Raw genomic sequence first — 12,510 nt, 5'->3', positions numbered from 1 at the left:
CCAAAATGCAAAGAGTTGTTCGTTCACTTATAGAATTTGGTAGATCTCATACCTAGTCCTCAATGTTTATGGGGCAGGACTCCGGAACGGCGGCTGTTTGATGGGAGAGACCAAAAGCAAACGGTGAACAAGAGAGAAGACACACACGCACGCACACAATACAATCCACGCCGCCGCCAACCAGCGCGCCACGAGACGCCGAACCAACAGGCTGTCCCGACTCTGAATTCACACGAGTCCTTGCTACCAACTCCACCACTCTAGAATCCTTAGCCAGGGCCAAAAACCGTTCCTTCTGGAAGAGCCTTAAGACTCAGAGCTGAAGCATGTGTTGTCCCTGGCGTCTTGATTTCCCTGGGTGGCAAGGGGAGGTTGAGCAGCAATAATGAGGTACCCCTCCCCCTGCAAGGAATCTGATGGGCCCTCAGCAAAACCCTGCTGCTGCCCTCCACTGGCTGCAGAGGTGGGCCAGCATGGTGACAGGGCTTCCTGAGCAAGTGCTGCCACTCTGTCCCCTCCAGCCAGACACCGGAGCTTGAGCGTGGCAGTTCAAAATCCTTTGTGGAGATAGATCAAGGTGACTTCCCTTCAATTCCCATCTAGATGAGGAGAAAAGGGAGAGCAGAGAGACCTCTAGAGGTAGATTTGGGGAGCATATTTAGGGGAATTCCACACACCCTTTTCCTGCCTCTACACCAAGCCACAGATTAGATGTAAATGCTCTAATGGTTTGATTGTCTCAGAGAGTTTCCAGTGGAAAGAGAAACCTAATTCAGATTTTCCCTTTGTGTCTATGAAGTGCAAACTTTCCTAGCGGCATCTCCGTCTTGGGTTATGGGGCTTGAAGAGAGGAGTGAACTGAATTTCAGGTTTCTGTAGGCATTGCTAGGTTTCATTGGGTATGTCCACTCCTACAGTGTGGTCATTCAAAAACATATTTCTATTTCCACCAACAAACCGAAATGATTTTTGCTTTTCTTCCATCACATACATACGCTACCCACAACCTGTTCACAGACTTATCACTGGTTCCCTGGCCACTATGCTGCCACCTATGTCCTATTCCACCCAGTTCCTTAGAACCATATCTACTTAGCCTGGCCTCACAATTCTAACCTGCTCATCTCGTGTACCTGTCAACTTAGACTTCCTCCCCTTGAGACCTTTTAGAACAATCTCAGAACATGCTACCCCCTTGGTCTTGGGGCCTAAGAAGGCTCAGAAGCTTCTTAGGGGAAAAGAGGCTAGCTAGCAGGACACAGGTGCCCTCTCAGTGACACTCCCACGAGTGTGATGAGAGTGGTGAGGATGGGGACCCGCATGGTCTTCCGTCATCAGCTGGGTCTCCTGGCAGAGCACGAGTGAGCACCGGAAGGGCGGCATGTGCCACAAGGGAGAGTGTGGGATGCCCCCCTCGGCTCTGCTTCTCCTCAGCCCTCCATGAAGGGAGTGGCACCACTTGGAGAGAGAAACAGACTCAAGCAGAGACCAAGTGCCTGAGAAGCTGTCCTGATGGGTGCAGAACATGGAGCCGAGCCAGCCTGCAGGTGTCTCAGTCACAGGATGGAGGTTTGAACTTACAGCTGAGTGTGAGGAGGCCTATTTATTCCACAGGACCTGCCAGAGTGGATACTCCTGTTATTAACCCAACAGATGCTTCCAGAGAGTTCTCCATCCCATTGCTACCAGTGTGATGTTAACAGCGGAACCAGAGAAACATTTTACCAAGAAAGCAGACGCGCTTTCCATCTCCTGTAAGAGCCCTGTGACCTCTGGGGAGGGTCCGAGGGGACATCTCAAGTGCTTATACCTGAGTCGCTCTCCCAACAGGGGTCATAGGCATTTGGTTGCACCACTAGCCTGAACTGTGAACCTAGTTTCATCTCAGCCTGCTGGCTCTTGAGAGCACCATAAGGAACCCCAGGGGTTCTTTCCTCATCCCAAGCAATCCCATAAGTGGAATAAATATTAACAAGCAGGTTGGCTGGAAGGAGTCAGGAGGAGGAGGAAGCAGAAGAAACAAGCTCAATTTCCACCAGCATGGTTGGCTAAAACAGTTCCCAGCAGCTCCCTCTGCCGAAAAATGAGGGTGGGCGGGGGAGCCCCTCAAGGGAGGTGGGAGCCTAGCAAAAGGATGGTTGCTATAGAGCGGCCACAGACACAGGGCAGAGAGGACAGAGATGTCATCTTTCCCAACTAGTGACACGGGATGCTGATGTAAATCCTTCTCATAATGCTTGCCACAGAAGCATCCCCATTTTTTGTGGAGCAGGGATTAATATATTTTCGCAAATATTTTTTCTCAGAAAATCTATTGAATACAGGCCCTTGCCAGTTAGGACTGGAATCATAAGCAGGAGCCTCTGGGATGTGCGCACGCCCAGCAAGCTTGGTGTCGGGCATAGCATGGCCGGGGGTGGGGGGGGGCACAGTGCTGGCGCGGTGAACATAAACTTCCATACGGAGTCTACATAACATAAATGAGCTTCAAAAGAAACAAACCAGACAGACAGATTTACATGTGGCAAAAAGACGTGAAAAACAAATGGACAGACGGACGCGAGGTGAGGAGTGGGAAGGCAGGAAGTGAAGTGTGCCCGGGCCCCACAGCTCCAGTCCAGGCCTGACTGGGTCCACGCTCCCTCCTCCACCCGCAGGCGGGAGAAGCAGGAGGACTGACATGGCATCTTTTGGCCTCACTGAACGTGAAGCGTCCTGGGCAGTATCTTCAGGACACACTAAATAGAAAACAACTGGAGAGAGGCCTTTGAAAGGCTGGAGAAAGCATCTTCTAGGAATTATGGCTTCCTTGCCACCAGCCTGTGCGGGGCCACGCAGGCGTGTGAGGCCCAGTGTCTCTCACAGGCTGACGGAGAGCGGCCACCACACGAGGCTGTGCCGCTCCAATGCCTCTAGCCGCTTCGCTGAGCGAGTAAAGCACTGGACCCATGATGTGACATGGCTGTTCTGAAGTTCAAATAAGTCTTCATCTCAGGGGATGTTGGAGAGATTACAAACACCACAGTGTGGATGACAATCTCTGCTGTGAAACCAGGAGGGCGCTTTTGACCTGGTCCACCTGGGCAAGACTTGGCTTCAGGGAAGCTGTTTGCAGAGCCCTTGAATGACCATGTGCAGTAGCAGGAAGTGAGTGCTCACAGTGTGATTAACACAGTTCCTGCGTTCAGGTTCAGCTTAGTATCAGGAGGAGCAAGGGGCATAGTGATAGTCCTGACTAAATTTAAAGTTAGGGCTCCAGGGAGCATAGTCACCCTTGTACTCCTGACCTCTCCTTTGGGATCCAAGTCTAAAAAATACAATGAGACTCGTAACCCAAAGCTCACTGCCTCACAGAGCCATGTGCTAATCTAAACCGTGTAGGCTTTCAAATTCCTCCCTGCTCCTAACTAAACAAATTCCTTCCGAGGAGCTACACATCCCCTTTTTAAGGACTCAGGCTATCTTCCCAAGACCTTCTTGAAGATGGGGTCTGCCTCAAACGTCCTGTTGAAAACAAGACCAGGCCACCTGTCATGGGGCCTGCAGGATCGGGGTGGAGGGCGGCGCGAGCAGGCCAATTTGGAAGGAGAGGGCATTTTACTCCTGTCTTCCTGTCCTAATATTCTTGTTCAGAGCAGGGTTCGCTCTCTGCACAAAGTTCAGGGGCTCTCCCGAGGCCTCCTCACTTCCTTCTAGCATCTGGCTTCCAGCGTCCTAGCACAGCCCATGCCTTCTTGCAGGAAGGGCAGGGCAGGAGATGAGTGTCCCAGGGTGAGAGCAGGGGTGCGAGCAGGGGAGCATCTCCCACCAAATTCATGTTCAGCAGCTGCCACTCACCCGGTAAGCAGACCTCAGGGCACAGCTTATTGTCCAGTGCTTTCACGCTGGCGATGCCAAAGTCATTGTTATTGTCACACTCCATACCTAGAAATGCGCATGTCCTCTGGCCTGTAACGGAGTTAACGCAGTTAGAGAGGGGCTGGCTATATTTTTCTCTACTTTGCTGTCCTTAAAAAAAAAAATCTTAAGGATGGAGACAAAAAAATCAAATCATATGTTAAAGAAAAGACAGTAATTAAGTGGGTAAAGAGTGGACAATAAAGAAATCGAACTGAATCAAACTGTGTGGGCCTGTCTGTGTTCTTGCCCTGTGCTGCCCTGTCTCTTGAACTGGCCCCTTCCCAGCTGGTGTGGGGACCACCAGGGAGGGTGTGGGCCCAACAGGGAGCCGCATGGTGCATGGGGCGCGGCTGGGGGATGTGAGAGAGAGCTGCCACTGAGGCTGCCTCTGCTCCTGCCTGGGTCTGCCAGGGCACATTGGGTGTTTATGACCACGAGGCTCTGTAAAATGATAGATACATAAAACAAAAACTAAAGGTCTCAGGTTCCATAATTTTGCATATTATTCAGGATCACCACGTTCACAAAATTATGTGTTATTTTCCTATGAAACTTAGTTTGTTACTTCAAGTATGTTTTAAGGGTCTGAGCAGAAACCTACAGACATGGAAGGGGAAGGGGAAGGTTTCAGATGTTATTTTTTTCTAGCTTCCCCCACACCTCTGGTTTTCTCTTGATGAAAGGGAGAGGAAAAAACATAAATCCATCGTGAGGGCTATGGAATGTCAGGCAGAAACTGCCCGCCACCCTGCATTTTTCAGAAGCAAACATTCTATGGGGGGGGAAGCAATCACAGAGGGTGACTTGGGAACCCCGAGCACTGAAGGCATCAACCGAGTCAATGAAGCACCCGGCCCTGTCTTGGGCTGGCGTGCAAGTGTGGCAGAGACACAGCCTTGGTGGCCAGGCCTTCCTTCAGGGCTACTGGGTCAGGTGAGAGTGGTCAGGCCAGCATGCACACCCCTGAACTCCCCAAGCAACGGCCAGCGCTAAAGCAGAAGCAACTAGGATGACATCTTCATCCAGGCTGGGGTCCAGGTCTGCTTTGGAGGTGTCCTTCTACGAGAGGCACCTCAGAGCAGCACAGGGCAGAGATGCTGGCTCCTGGAGCACGTGGTGTTTCATTCCCAGGGGGGCTCTCCCAGCCCCAACTCCACTTCCCTCCTTCCTTGCTCTGTAGATCATCCCTTCTGTCCCAGCCTTCCTGGAGACAAAACATTTCCATCTGAAGATATAACGGAGGCCTGAGTTACAGCAAAGAAAGTCATTACAATAGCCTACCAACATCTGTCTATGCTGAGCGGCTGATGTCTCTTTCTTGCACCTTCTCTGTGGCCGCTGGCCCCTGTGGTCCCTCTGCTACTGAAACATCAGCTGCCATCTTTGCTAAAGCAAAACCAAACCAATGCCTAACAGTCCTTTCTCCCAAGTGGAGAAAATTGTTTTTGCTGCTGCTGCTGCTGCTAAACATCAAAGCTGCCAAGAGCAGCTCTGAGGGATTCAGTTGAAAAGCAGAAGCGGGAAGGAAGGTGATGGGGGTTGCCCAAGAAACTTCAGAACCTAGTCCACGCAAATACAGAGTTCCCTGTGTGCCTTCTGCAGCAGCTTCATCATACATCCTTGGCGCTGAGGCCTTGAGAGAGCCAGGAAGACCCACTGTGGTCCTCAGATACCCTGCCTGCTCTGATAGTCCATCAAGAAGACAATCTTTCCCCAACAGCCACACAACTGAGTAGTGCCACCAAGTCATAACTGGTACCCCTTTCTCTACCCATTAAAGAATACCCAGGAAAGAAATCTAATAAGAGGGAGCAAAGGACCAGGTCTTTTACCATCTTCTTGTGTGGGTGATCCATCCTCTTCCTCTATAACATCATTTCCCTAGGACAGAAGGAAGGTGCTATGAGTTATAAAAACAGTAAAATGAATATATTGATCAGTTAAAGACAGAAGTAACTGGGCTAATGGTATCTCACGCTGGGGCCTTCGTCAATAGTATACATTGTCCATTGTGTTTGAGAAGCCTAGGAGGCCTGGAAGATACAGATTTTGCTTGGGGAGGCATGGTCTGCCCATAGGGACCAGGTCTGAGGCCTGTTACAGACGTACCCAGGGAATTTCAGGAATAGCTTTGGCAAGAGTTTATCTCATACTGTTTCTTGAAGGTGGAAATAAATGTCAAATGAAAAAGCAGCTAGTATGATCATAAAACTTCCAGAAATTCCTTAGCATCCCAAACTCTCTCCAGATACTCCCATGAGAGCATCATGCTCAAGAAAAAGTTCTAGTGGGGCAGCCTGGGTGGCTCAGCGGTTTAGCACCGACTTTGGCCCAGGGCCTGATCCTGAAGTCCCGGGATCAAGTCCCACATCAGGCTCCCTGCATGGAGTCTGCTTCTCCCTCTGCCTGTGTCTCTGCCTCTCTCTCTGTGTCTCTCATGAATAAATAAATAAAATCTTAAAAAAAAAAAAAAAGAAAAAAGAAAGAAAGAAAGAAAAGAAAAAGTTCTAGTGCCCTCCTTGTGACCTGAGCATTTCATGCATTTCCTGAACATCTCCACCAGGGCATCCTCATGCTGACTTGTAATCCTGCCATGGAGCTCCTGGATGAGTATATAGTTTATTTATTTTTTTAGTAATCTCTATATCCAACGTGGGGCCTGAACTGACAACCCTGAGATTAAGAGTTGTATGCTCTTCTGACTGAGCCAGCCAGGTGCCCCTGGATGAGTATATATAGTCAGGGGGATGCGGAGGCCAAAACCAAGTCACTGGGGTCTTTATGTCTTCCAGTGCCAGGAGGTGCCTGTGACGCAGTCCTTCTGGGTAAATGCGAAGTGAACGAAGGATGATCACATTCTCAAGTCTAGGGTCTGGATGGGAAGAGCTCCCTCTAGGACTCACTCCACACCTTTTACGCAGTGACCAATACGATGGGCTAAGGGACCATCCACCAACCAGAGTGCATGGCTACTCTTCCCTCTATACCACAGCCCGCCCCTAACTGAGCCAAGCACACCACCTTGGAAGGCTTCTTCCAGAACAGACCCCAGCCTACTGCGTCCCCCGCCAGTGCCAACAGCCCCTCTGATGGGAGGGAGCCCTGCGCCCGCCGTTGGTGGTACCTCTGCATCCTGCTCTTCAGCGGCGAGGCCAACGAAGTTGCTGTCTGGAGATGCTGCTGGTGTCACCTGCCGAAGAGCAACAGAAATCAAGGCACAGACATCACTGCTCTCCTACCCAGCCCACAGGGCAGCAAATCCAAACCAAGTCCTTGGGACAGAAGTGGCACCAAACAGGAGTCAGACGTGAGGGAGTCTTTGATTCAATGGCCCTACCTTGTTTTCCAGGGCATTTCTGGGCACAGCAGGGGACTTGGCAGTATCCCCGGCAGACCTTAGGTTGAGCTACTTTGGATGCATGTGCAGCGCACAAAGCAGCAAAGACAATCACTGTGCTCCTCCCTTACCTCTGCTTCTTCTGAGGGGGCCCTGCTGGCGGCCTGGGGTGAAGGGAGGGCCTCTCCCTCTTCTTCAGTGCCAGGGGCGATGTAGGAGCCAGACATGGAGGAGACTGTGTCGGTGCTGATCTGGGAGTGCTGGCTCTGGGAGGACACCATGGACATGACTGACTGGGCCAGGCTGCTGCTGGCAGGGTCTGTGGAGTCAGGGGCAGAAGGAAGGAGCCGGGAGGTCAGGTATGGCTTCTCTGAGCTGACCGAGGAGCAGAGCAACCTCCCCGTGCTCACGCAGTAAGGACCAGAGTGGCCTCACCACAGCCTCACCAATAAAGGTCTAGGTTTAAATTTTTCCAAGGTTCTGCTCCTTTACATTTTAGGGCTCAGAACTCAATCCAGGGAGCAAGAATCTGCTTGTCCCTGACCCAGCATTGAAGGAACCCATGGTGGCAGGGCCGGGGTGGGGGGGTGAGATGAGCCCTCCCCCCAGCTGTCAGCAGGACCCCCTGGCCTCTGAGAGGGGCCTGGTTTTCATGCAGCTTCGGTATTGACCTGCTGGTCCCAAGTCTGCCCACAGGAGCTATCAGGAGTGCCGCGGACTAGGCTGAGCAGAAGAACCTGCAATGGTTCCTGCTCCCTCATGTACCTTCTGGGGAGGAAATTGTGGAAGAGAGAGGCGTCCCTGTGCAAGACGACTGGTCAATAGCTCCCGAGGATGACAGGGTAAGATTTTCACTTTCTGGGGTTACATCACATTCCTGGAGGGAAGCAGAGGAAGGTGTAAGGGCAGGGGACTGGGTAAGGAGGAGGCGGAGGACACTGGGAGGGCCCTGGGCCCCATTGTCAGGAGGTTGCGTGCAGAGCAGGGACGGTTTCTCTTTTGTCTTCCCTCCTCTGCAGCCCTGGCCCGGAATGGCTGCCTCCCAGGGGAGGTGAAAACTTCAGTCAGCACATCCTGCCTGAGGCTCAGCATCTGCTAGGGCCACACAAAGACTGCAGCTCAGGTGACACAGGTCACCCAGCAGCTGTGACACGGGAACCACCCCGGGTTTCCCAGGATTATAAACCACTTTCCTTCTGAAGAACACAAAACCAGCAGAGGCCTCACTGCCTGCAAGGCGTCTCTAACTTGGATATCGGGTTAGTCCCAGCTCTATGGACCTCACACAAACACTACCTTTGCCTCATGACCCACTCCTGACACCCAGCTATCGGCCACCTGGGCCAGTATCCTCACCTCTCCCAGGCAGATGGGGATTCTGTCCCCATACCCTTTTCTCCATGAGTTTTTTTTTTTTTAAGTAGGTTCCACACCCAACATGGGGCTCGAACTCATGACCCTGAGATCAAGCGTCACAAGCTCCACCAACTGAGCTGACGAGGCGCCCCAGAGAGTTCAGGCACTCCCACCTGCCTGGGCCAGCGGAGCCATCCTGAGGCCTCAGATGCTCTCTGGGGGACCATGCTGCAACCGTGTCATATGGGCCTTTGTGGGCAACACTCTTGCATACCACTGGTCTGCTCAGAGCCCCAGCTTCTGCTCTGTGCCTTTGCACGGACTGCTTCACCACCTGGAATGCTTCTCTCACTTTTTTCTACAAGTCTAAAAAAAGCCAAGATCCAGCTCAAATGCTACTCCTCCACCACACTTCCCTGGTTTTCACTACATAACATAATCTCTCATGTCTCTGCCACAGCACCGTACTGTCCTTTTGTGGGGGCAGTTCTCTACAGTTAATATTCATTCATTCTCTATAGCTAAGATTCATTCATTCAGGGATGCCTGGGTGGCTCAGTTGGTTAGGCATCCACGCTTGGTTTCGGCTCAGGTCATGACCTCATGGGTCATGGAATCAGGTGCTGCATTAGGCTCTATGCTCTCCAGGGAGCCTGCCTGAGATTCTTTCCCTCTGCTCCTCCCCCCATTTGAGCACTCTCGCTCTCTCTCACACAAATAAATAAATAAATCTTAAAAGTAAAAAAAGAATCATTCATTCATCCAACAAATACATACTGAACAACAACTGTGTGCTAGACATAGTGCTGTTAGTTGTATGTATGTCTGGTCCTCAGCTAGACCCCGAGCTCCCAAGGTCAGGGACCACTTTATCATCTTTGCCTTTTCCAATCTACCTGGCTAACTGCCATACAGAGACAGTTCTGCCACTGTTCTCGGCGTACAGAACAGTGCCTGGCACATAACATAGGCTCAATATATTGTTGAAAGGATGAATGGAATGAAGCTTTGGCTCCTGTCTCAAAGAATGTTCCATAGTACCTGAGGAGCGAATGAAAGCAGATGGACCTGGAGAGGCTGGCGAGACAAAAGTACCCGCCATCCAACGTCCGAGAAATGGAGACTGAGATTACCTCTTCCAGATGCTGGGCTGATGGCCTCTGAGAGAGCTGGGTGTCTGACTCACTGCAAGAACGCTCATCGTCCTCTTCATGCAACACAGAAGAATTCTGGGAAACAGACCTGCAGAAGTCCAGGGAGAGGAGCATCTGAAGCCAGTATCCCTGTAAAGAACTGAACCGGCCTGCACTCTCATTAGCCTGCTCTCACAGGAGGAAGAGGACCCAGAGGGCTGGGTGGGGGACACCCAGGTCTTCTGAAGGAGGGCGTGTTGAGAAAGAACACTAAGGAGGGAGTGAGCTTTTCTGGGGGTCAGAAAATCTCAGTTTTGCCTTGAACTCCTTCAATACCTTGGGTCTGGACTGGGGGAAAAACCACTGACAGTTTTAGGGTCTCAATATTTTTACCTATAAAACATGCTCCTTAACTCTGCCACAGAAAGCTTTTCAGGACTTGTGCCCAATTGGGTTTCAATGCATAAGAGGTACAGGTACAGAGCACAGGGTTCCTTCAGTTTTTAGACTAAGCGGTGCCCACCACGGGCTTCCCTGATCCCAGGGATGTCCTCTTCCCCACCCCGTCCCCCCACCCAAGAACACCTGCGATTTTCCTGCCTGGATTCTCCGAAGTACCCACATGCCACCTTATCTCCCCCTCCTAAAGGATGGGATAGCCTCCTGCCTGAGGGGTAGCCCCAGGTCTTCAGTGAAACCAAGCTGGGAACAGCCTGGAGGGTCTACACTGCTCCAGTGACCCAGGACGTGAGCCAGTAGCGAGGAGGCGAAAGACAGAAGAAAAGCATATCATCAGGGAACCCAGGGTAAACACTGTTGAACACCAACCACTCACTTAGAGAGACTCTTTTTGAGTTTGATTCCTTGGCTGCTGCAATCAGACAGGCGGTCGAGCGGGGAGAGCGTCCTGACCGGGGGCAGGTGGCCATCGCTGCCATAGGAGGGCAGCATTCCTGAGAGGTGGCCGTCTCCAAGCACGTGGAGTGCAGGGACCGCTGGGGATGGGGTGAGGGGCCCATTGAGAGCTTCCAGAAGAGACACCACTTCATAACCTGGTGGAATGTTCTCTGAGGACTGGGGGAATCAGAGACAGGTTGAAACATTAATTAAGTACTCTTTGTTTTATGGCACGATCATGTTTCCTACTCTAATCTGAAAAAATGTTTTCTTTTACATCTGATCCGGCAAGAAGAGCTTCTGTAAAATAAGCCAAAGGATAATAAAATGTCAAAGAAACACATAGTCCTAGATTCCACTTATAGATGAACTTTTTTTTAGAGATTTATTTATTTATTCATGAGAGACACAGAGAGAGAGAGGCAGAGACAGAGGCAGAGGGAGAAGCAGGCTCCTTGCAGGGGATCCTGGATCATGCCCCGAGCCAGAAGGCAGATGCTCAACCACTGAGCCACCCAGGCATCCCTACAGATAAACTTCTTCCTCGTAATATTTATTTTTCTAACTAAAATGGAAATATGTGTTCATTATAGGAAACTTTCAAAAGACTTAAAGGTAAAAAATATTAAAGGTAGAAAAGGGGGGTAGGGGTGGAAATAATCAATAATCAAAGTAAAACTTTTATTACCATTTTGGTATGTGTTCTTCCAACTTTTTTCCCTGTTCAATTTACACACTTGTACTCTGTAAATAACAATTTTATTTCCTGCTTATGTCAGCAAACTAAGTATTTCCTTTCATACATGTCCCCTTTTCATAGAGTCCATGTTTCCTACTTACTCTACTTGTGCTGGGGATTTAGCTGCATCCAACATTTCCTACTGTAGACCACATTTTGAAGAACATCCTTGTGTATGAATCTTTATTTTTTTTTTTGAAGATTTAATTGGTTTTACTAAATGATTCGTGAATTGGGCAACATCCATCTAGCAAGTAGACAGATGCTCCCACAAACCTTTTCTTTTTTTTTCAGATTGTCTTCTTGGTATTAAATTCTTAGATCTGGGCAGCCCGGGTGGCTCAGAGGTTTAGCACCACCTTCAGCCCAAGGTTTGATCCTGGAGACCTGGGATGGAGTCCCATGTCAGGCTCCCTACACGGAGTCTGCTTCTCCCTTGGACCCTCTCTCTCTCTCTCTCTCTCTTTCTGTGTCTCTTGTGAATAAATAAATAAAATCTTTAAAAATAAATATAATAAATTCTTAGATCTTAGATTACCAGAGATAAATGTTCTTAAGGCTCTTGATGTATATAACTACTCTGTTTTGTTTCTCCAACAATCCTATAAGTAGTACAAAGAACCTATTTTAACTGCTTCTCTGCCAGCATAGAGTCTCTCTCTTTTTAAGATTTTATTTATTTGAGAGACAGAGTGAGCACCTGTGTATAAGTGAACCAGGGAAGGAGCAGAGCGGGAGGAAGAGAGAGAGAATCTGAAGCAGACACTGTGCTCAGCGCTGAGCTCAATGCAAGGCTCTGTCTCATGACCCCAAGATCTTGATCTGAGCTGAAACCAAGAGGCAATGCTTAACTAACTGCACCACCAGGTACCCTTCATGGAGTCTCCTTTAAAAAGCTTTAGAATCTGAAAGGTGAAAAATGGTATCTCATTTTAATTTGCATATTGTGGGTTTTTAATGTGGTTAACTTAAAAAAAAATTGTTTAACCCGCTAAGCAGCCTCTTCTGAGAATTTTTAAAAGTATCCTTTGTCTATTTTCTGTTTGATTCATAGGAGCCATGGCAAAGAAAGGCAAAGCCTTTCCTCTGATATAAATGTGAAGATATTTTTTCTTTAAATGATTTGTTGTTTGCCTTTTAATTTTAAT

The 12,510-nt window shown here is 49.7% G+C and overlaps 1 protein-coding gene across 5 annotated transcripts in view; it reads right to left on the bottom strand.

Annotated features, from left to right (window-relative positions):
- The window catches only part of RNF157 (ring finger protein 157), a 79,816-nt gene that overhangs the window by 4,548 nt on the left and 62,758 nt on the right, over positions 1 to 12,510 (bottom strand). For 2 of the 5 annotated variants that reach the window (XM_025468073.3, XM_035720727.2), the window contains 7 exons: positions 10,562 to 10,800; positions 9,727 to 9,835; positions 8,003 to 8,114; positions 7,369 to 7,556; positions 7,025 to 7,090; positions 5,733 to 5,781; positions 3,838 to 3,948 (listed from right to left, as the gene is read on the bottom strand). In XM_025468073.3, the coding sequence (XP_025323858.1) occupies positions 3,838 to 3,948; positions 5,733 to 5,781; positions 7,025 to 7,090; positions 7,369 to 7,556; positions 8,003 to 8,114; positions 9,727 to 9,835; positions 10,562 to 10,800 (874 nt within the window). Of the gene's footprint in view, positions 1 to 52; positions 94 to 3,837; positions 3,949 to 3,969; positions 5,126 to 5,732; positions 5,782 to 7,024; positions 7,091 to 7,368; positions 7,557 to 8,002; positions 8,115 to 9,726; positions 9,836 to 10,561; positions 10,801 to 12,510 lie in introns of those variants that run through there. The other 3 variants (XM_025468074.3, XM_025468076.3, XM_025468075.3) reach the window with 3 other exon arrangements.

Source organism: Canis lupus, chromosome 9, assembly GCF_003254725.2.
Source record: "Canis lupus dingo isolate Sandy chromosome 9, ASM325472v2, whole genome shotgun sequence".
Lineage (NCBI taxonomy): Eukaryota > Metazoa > Chordata > Mammalia > Carnivora > Canidae > Canis > Canis lupus.
Note: the sequence above shows the minus strand (reverse complement) of the source record. Positions and strands in the feature narration are given on the sequence as shown.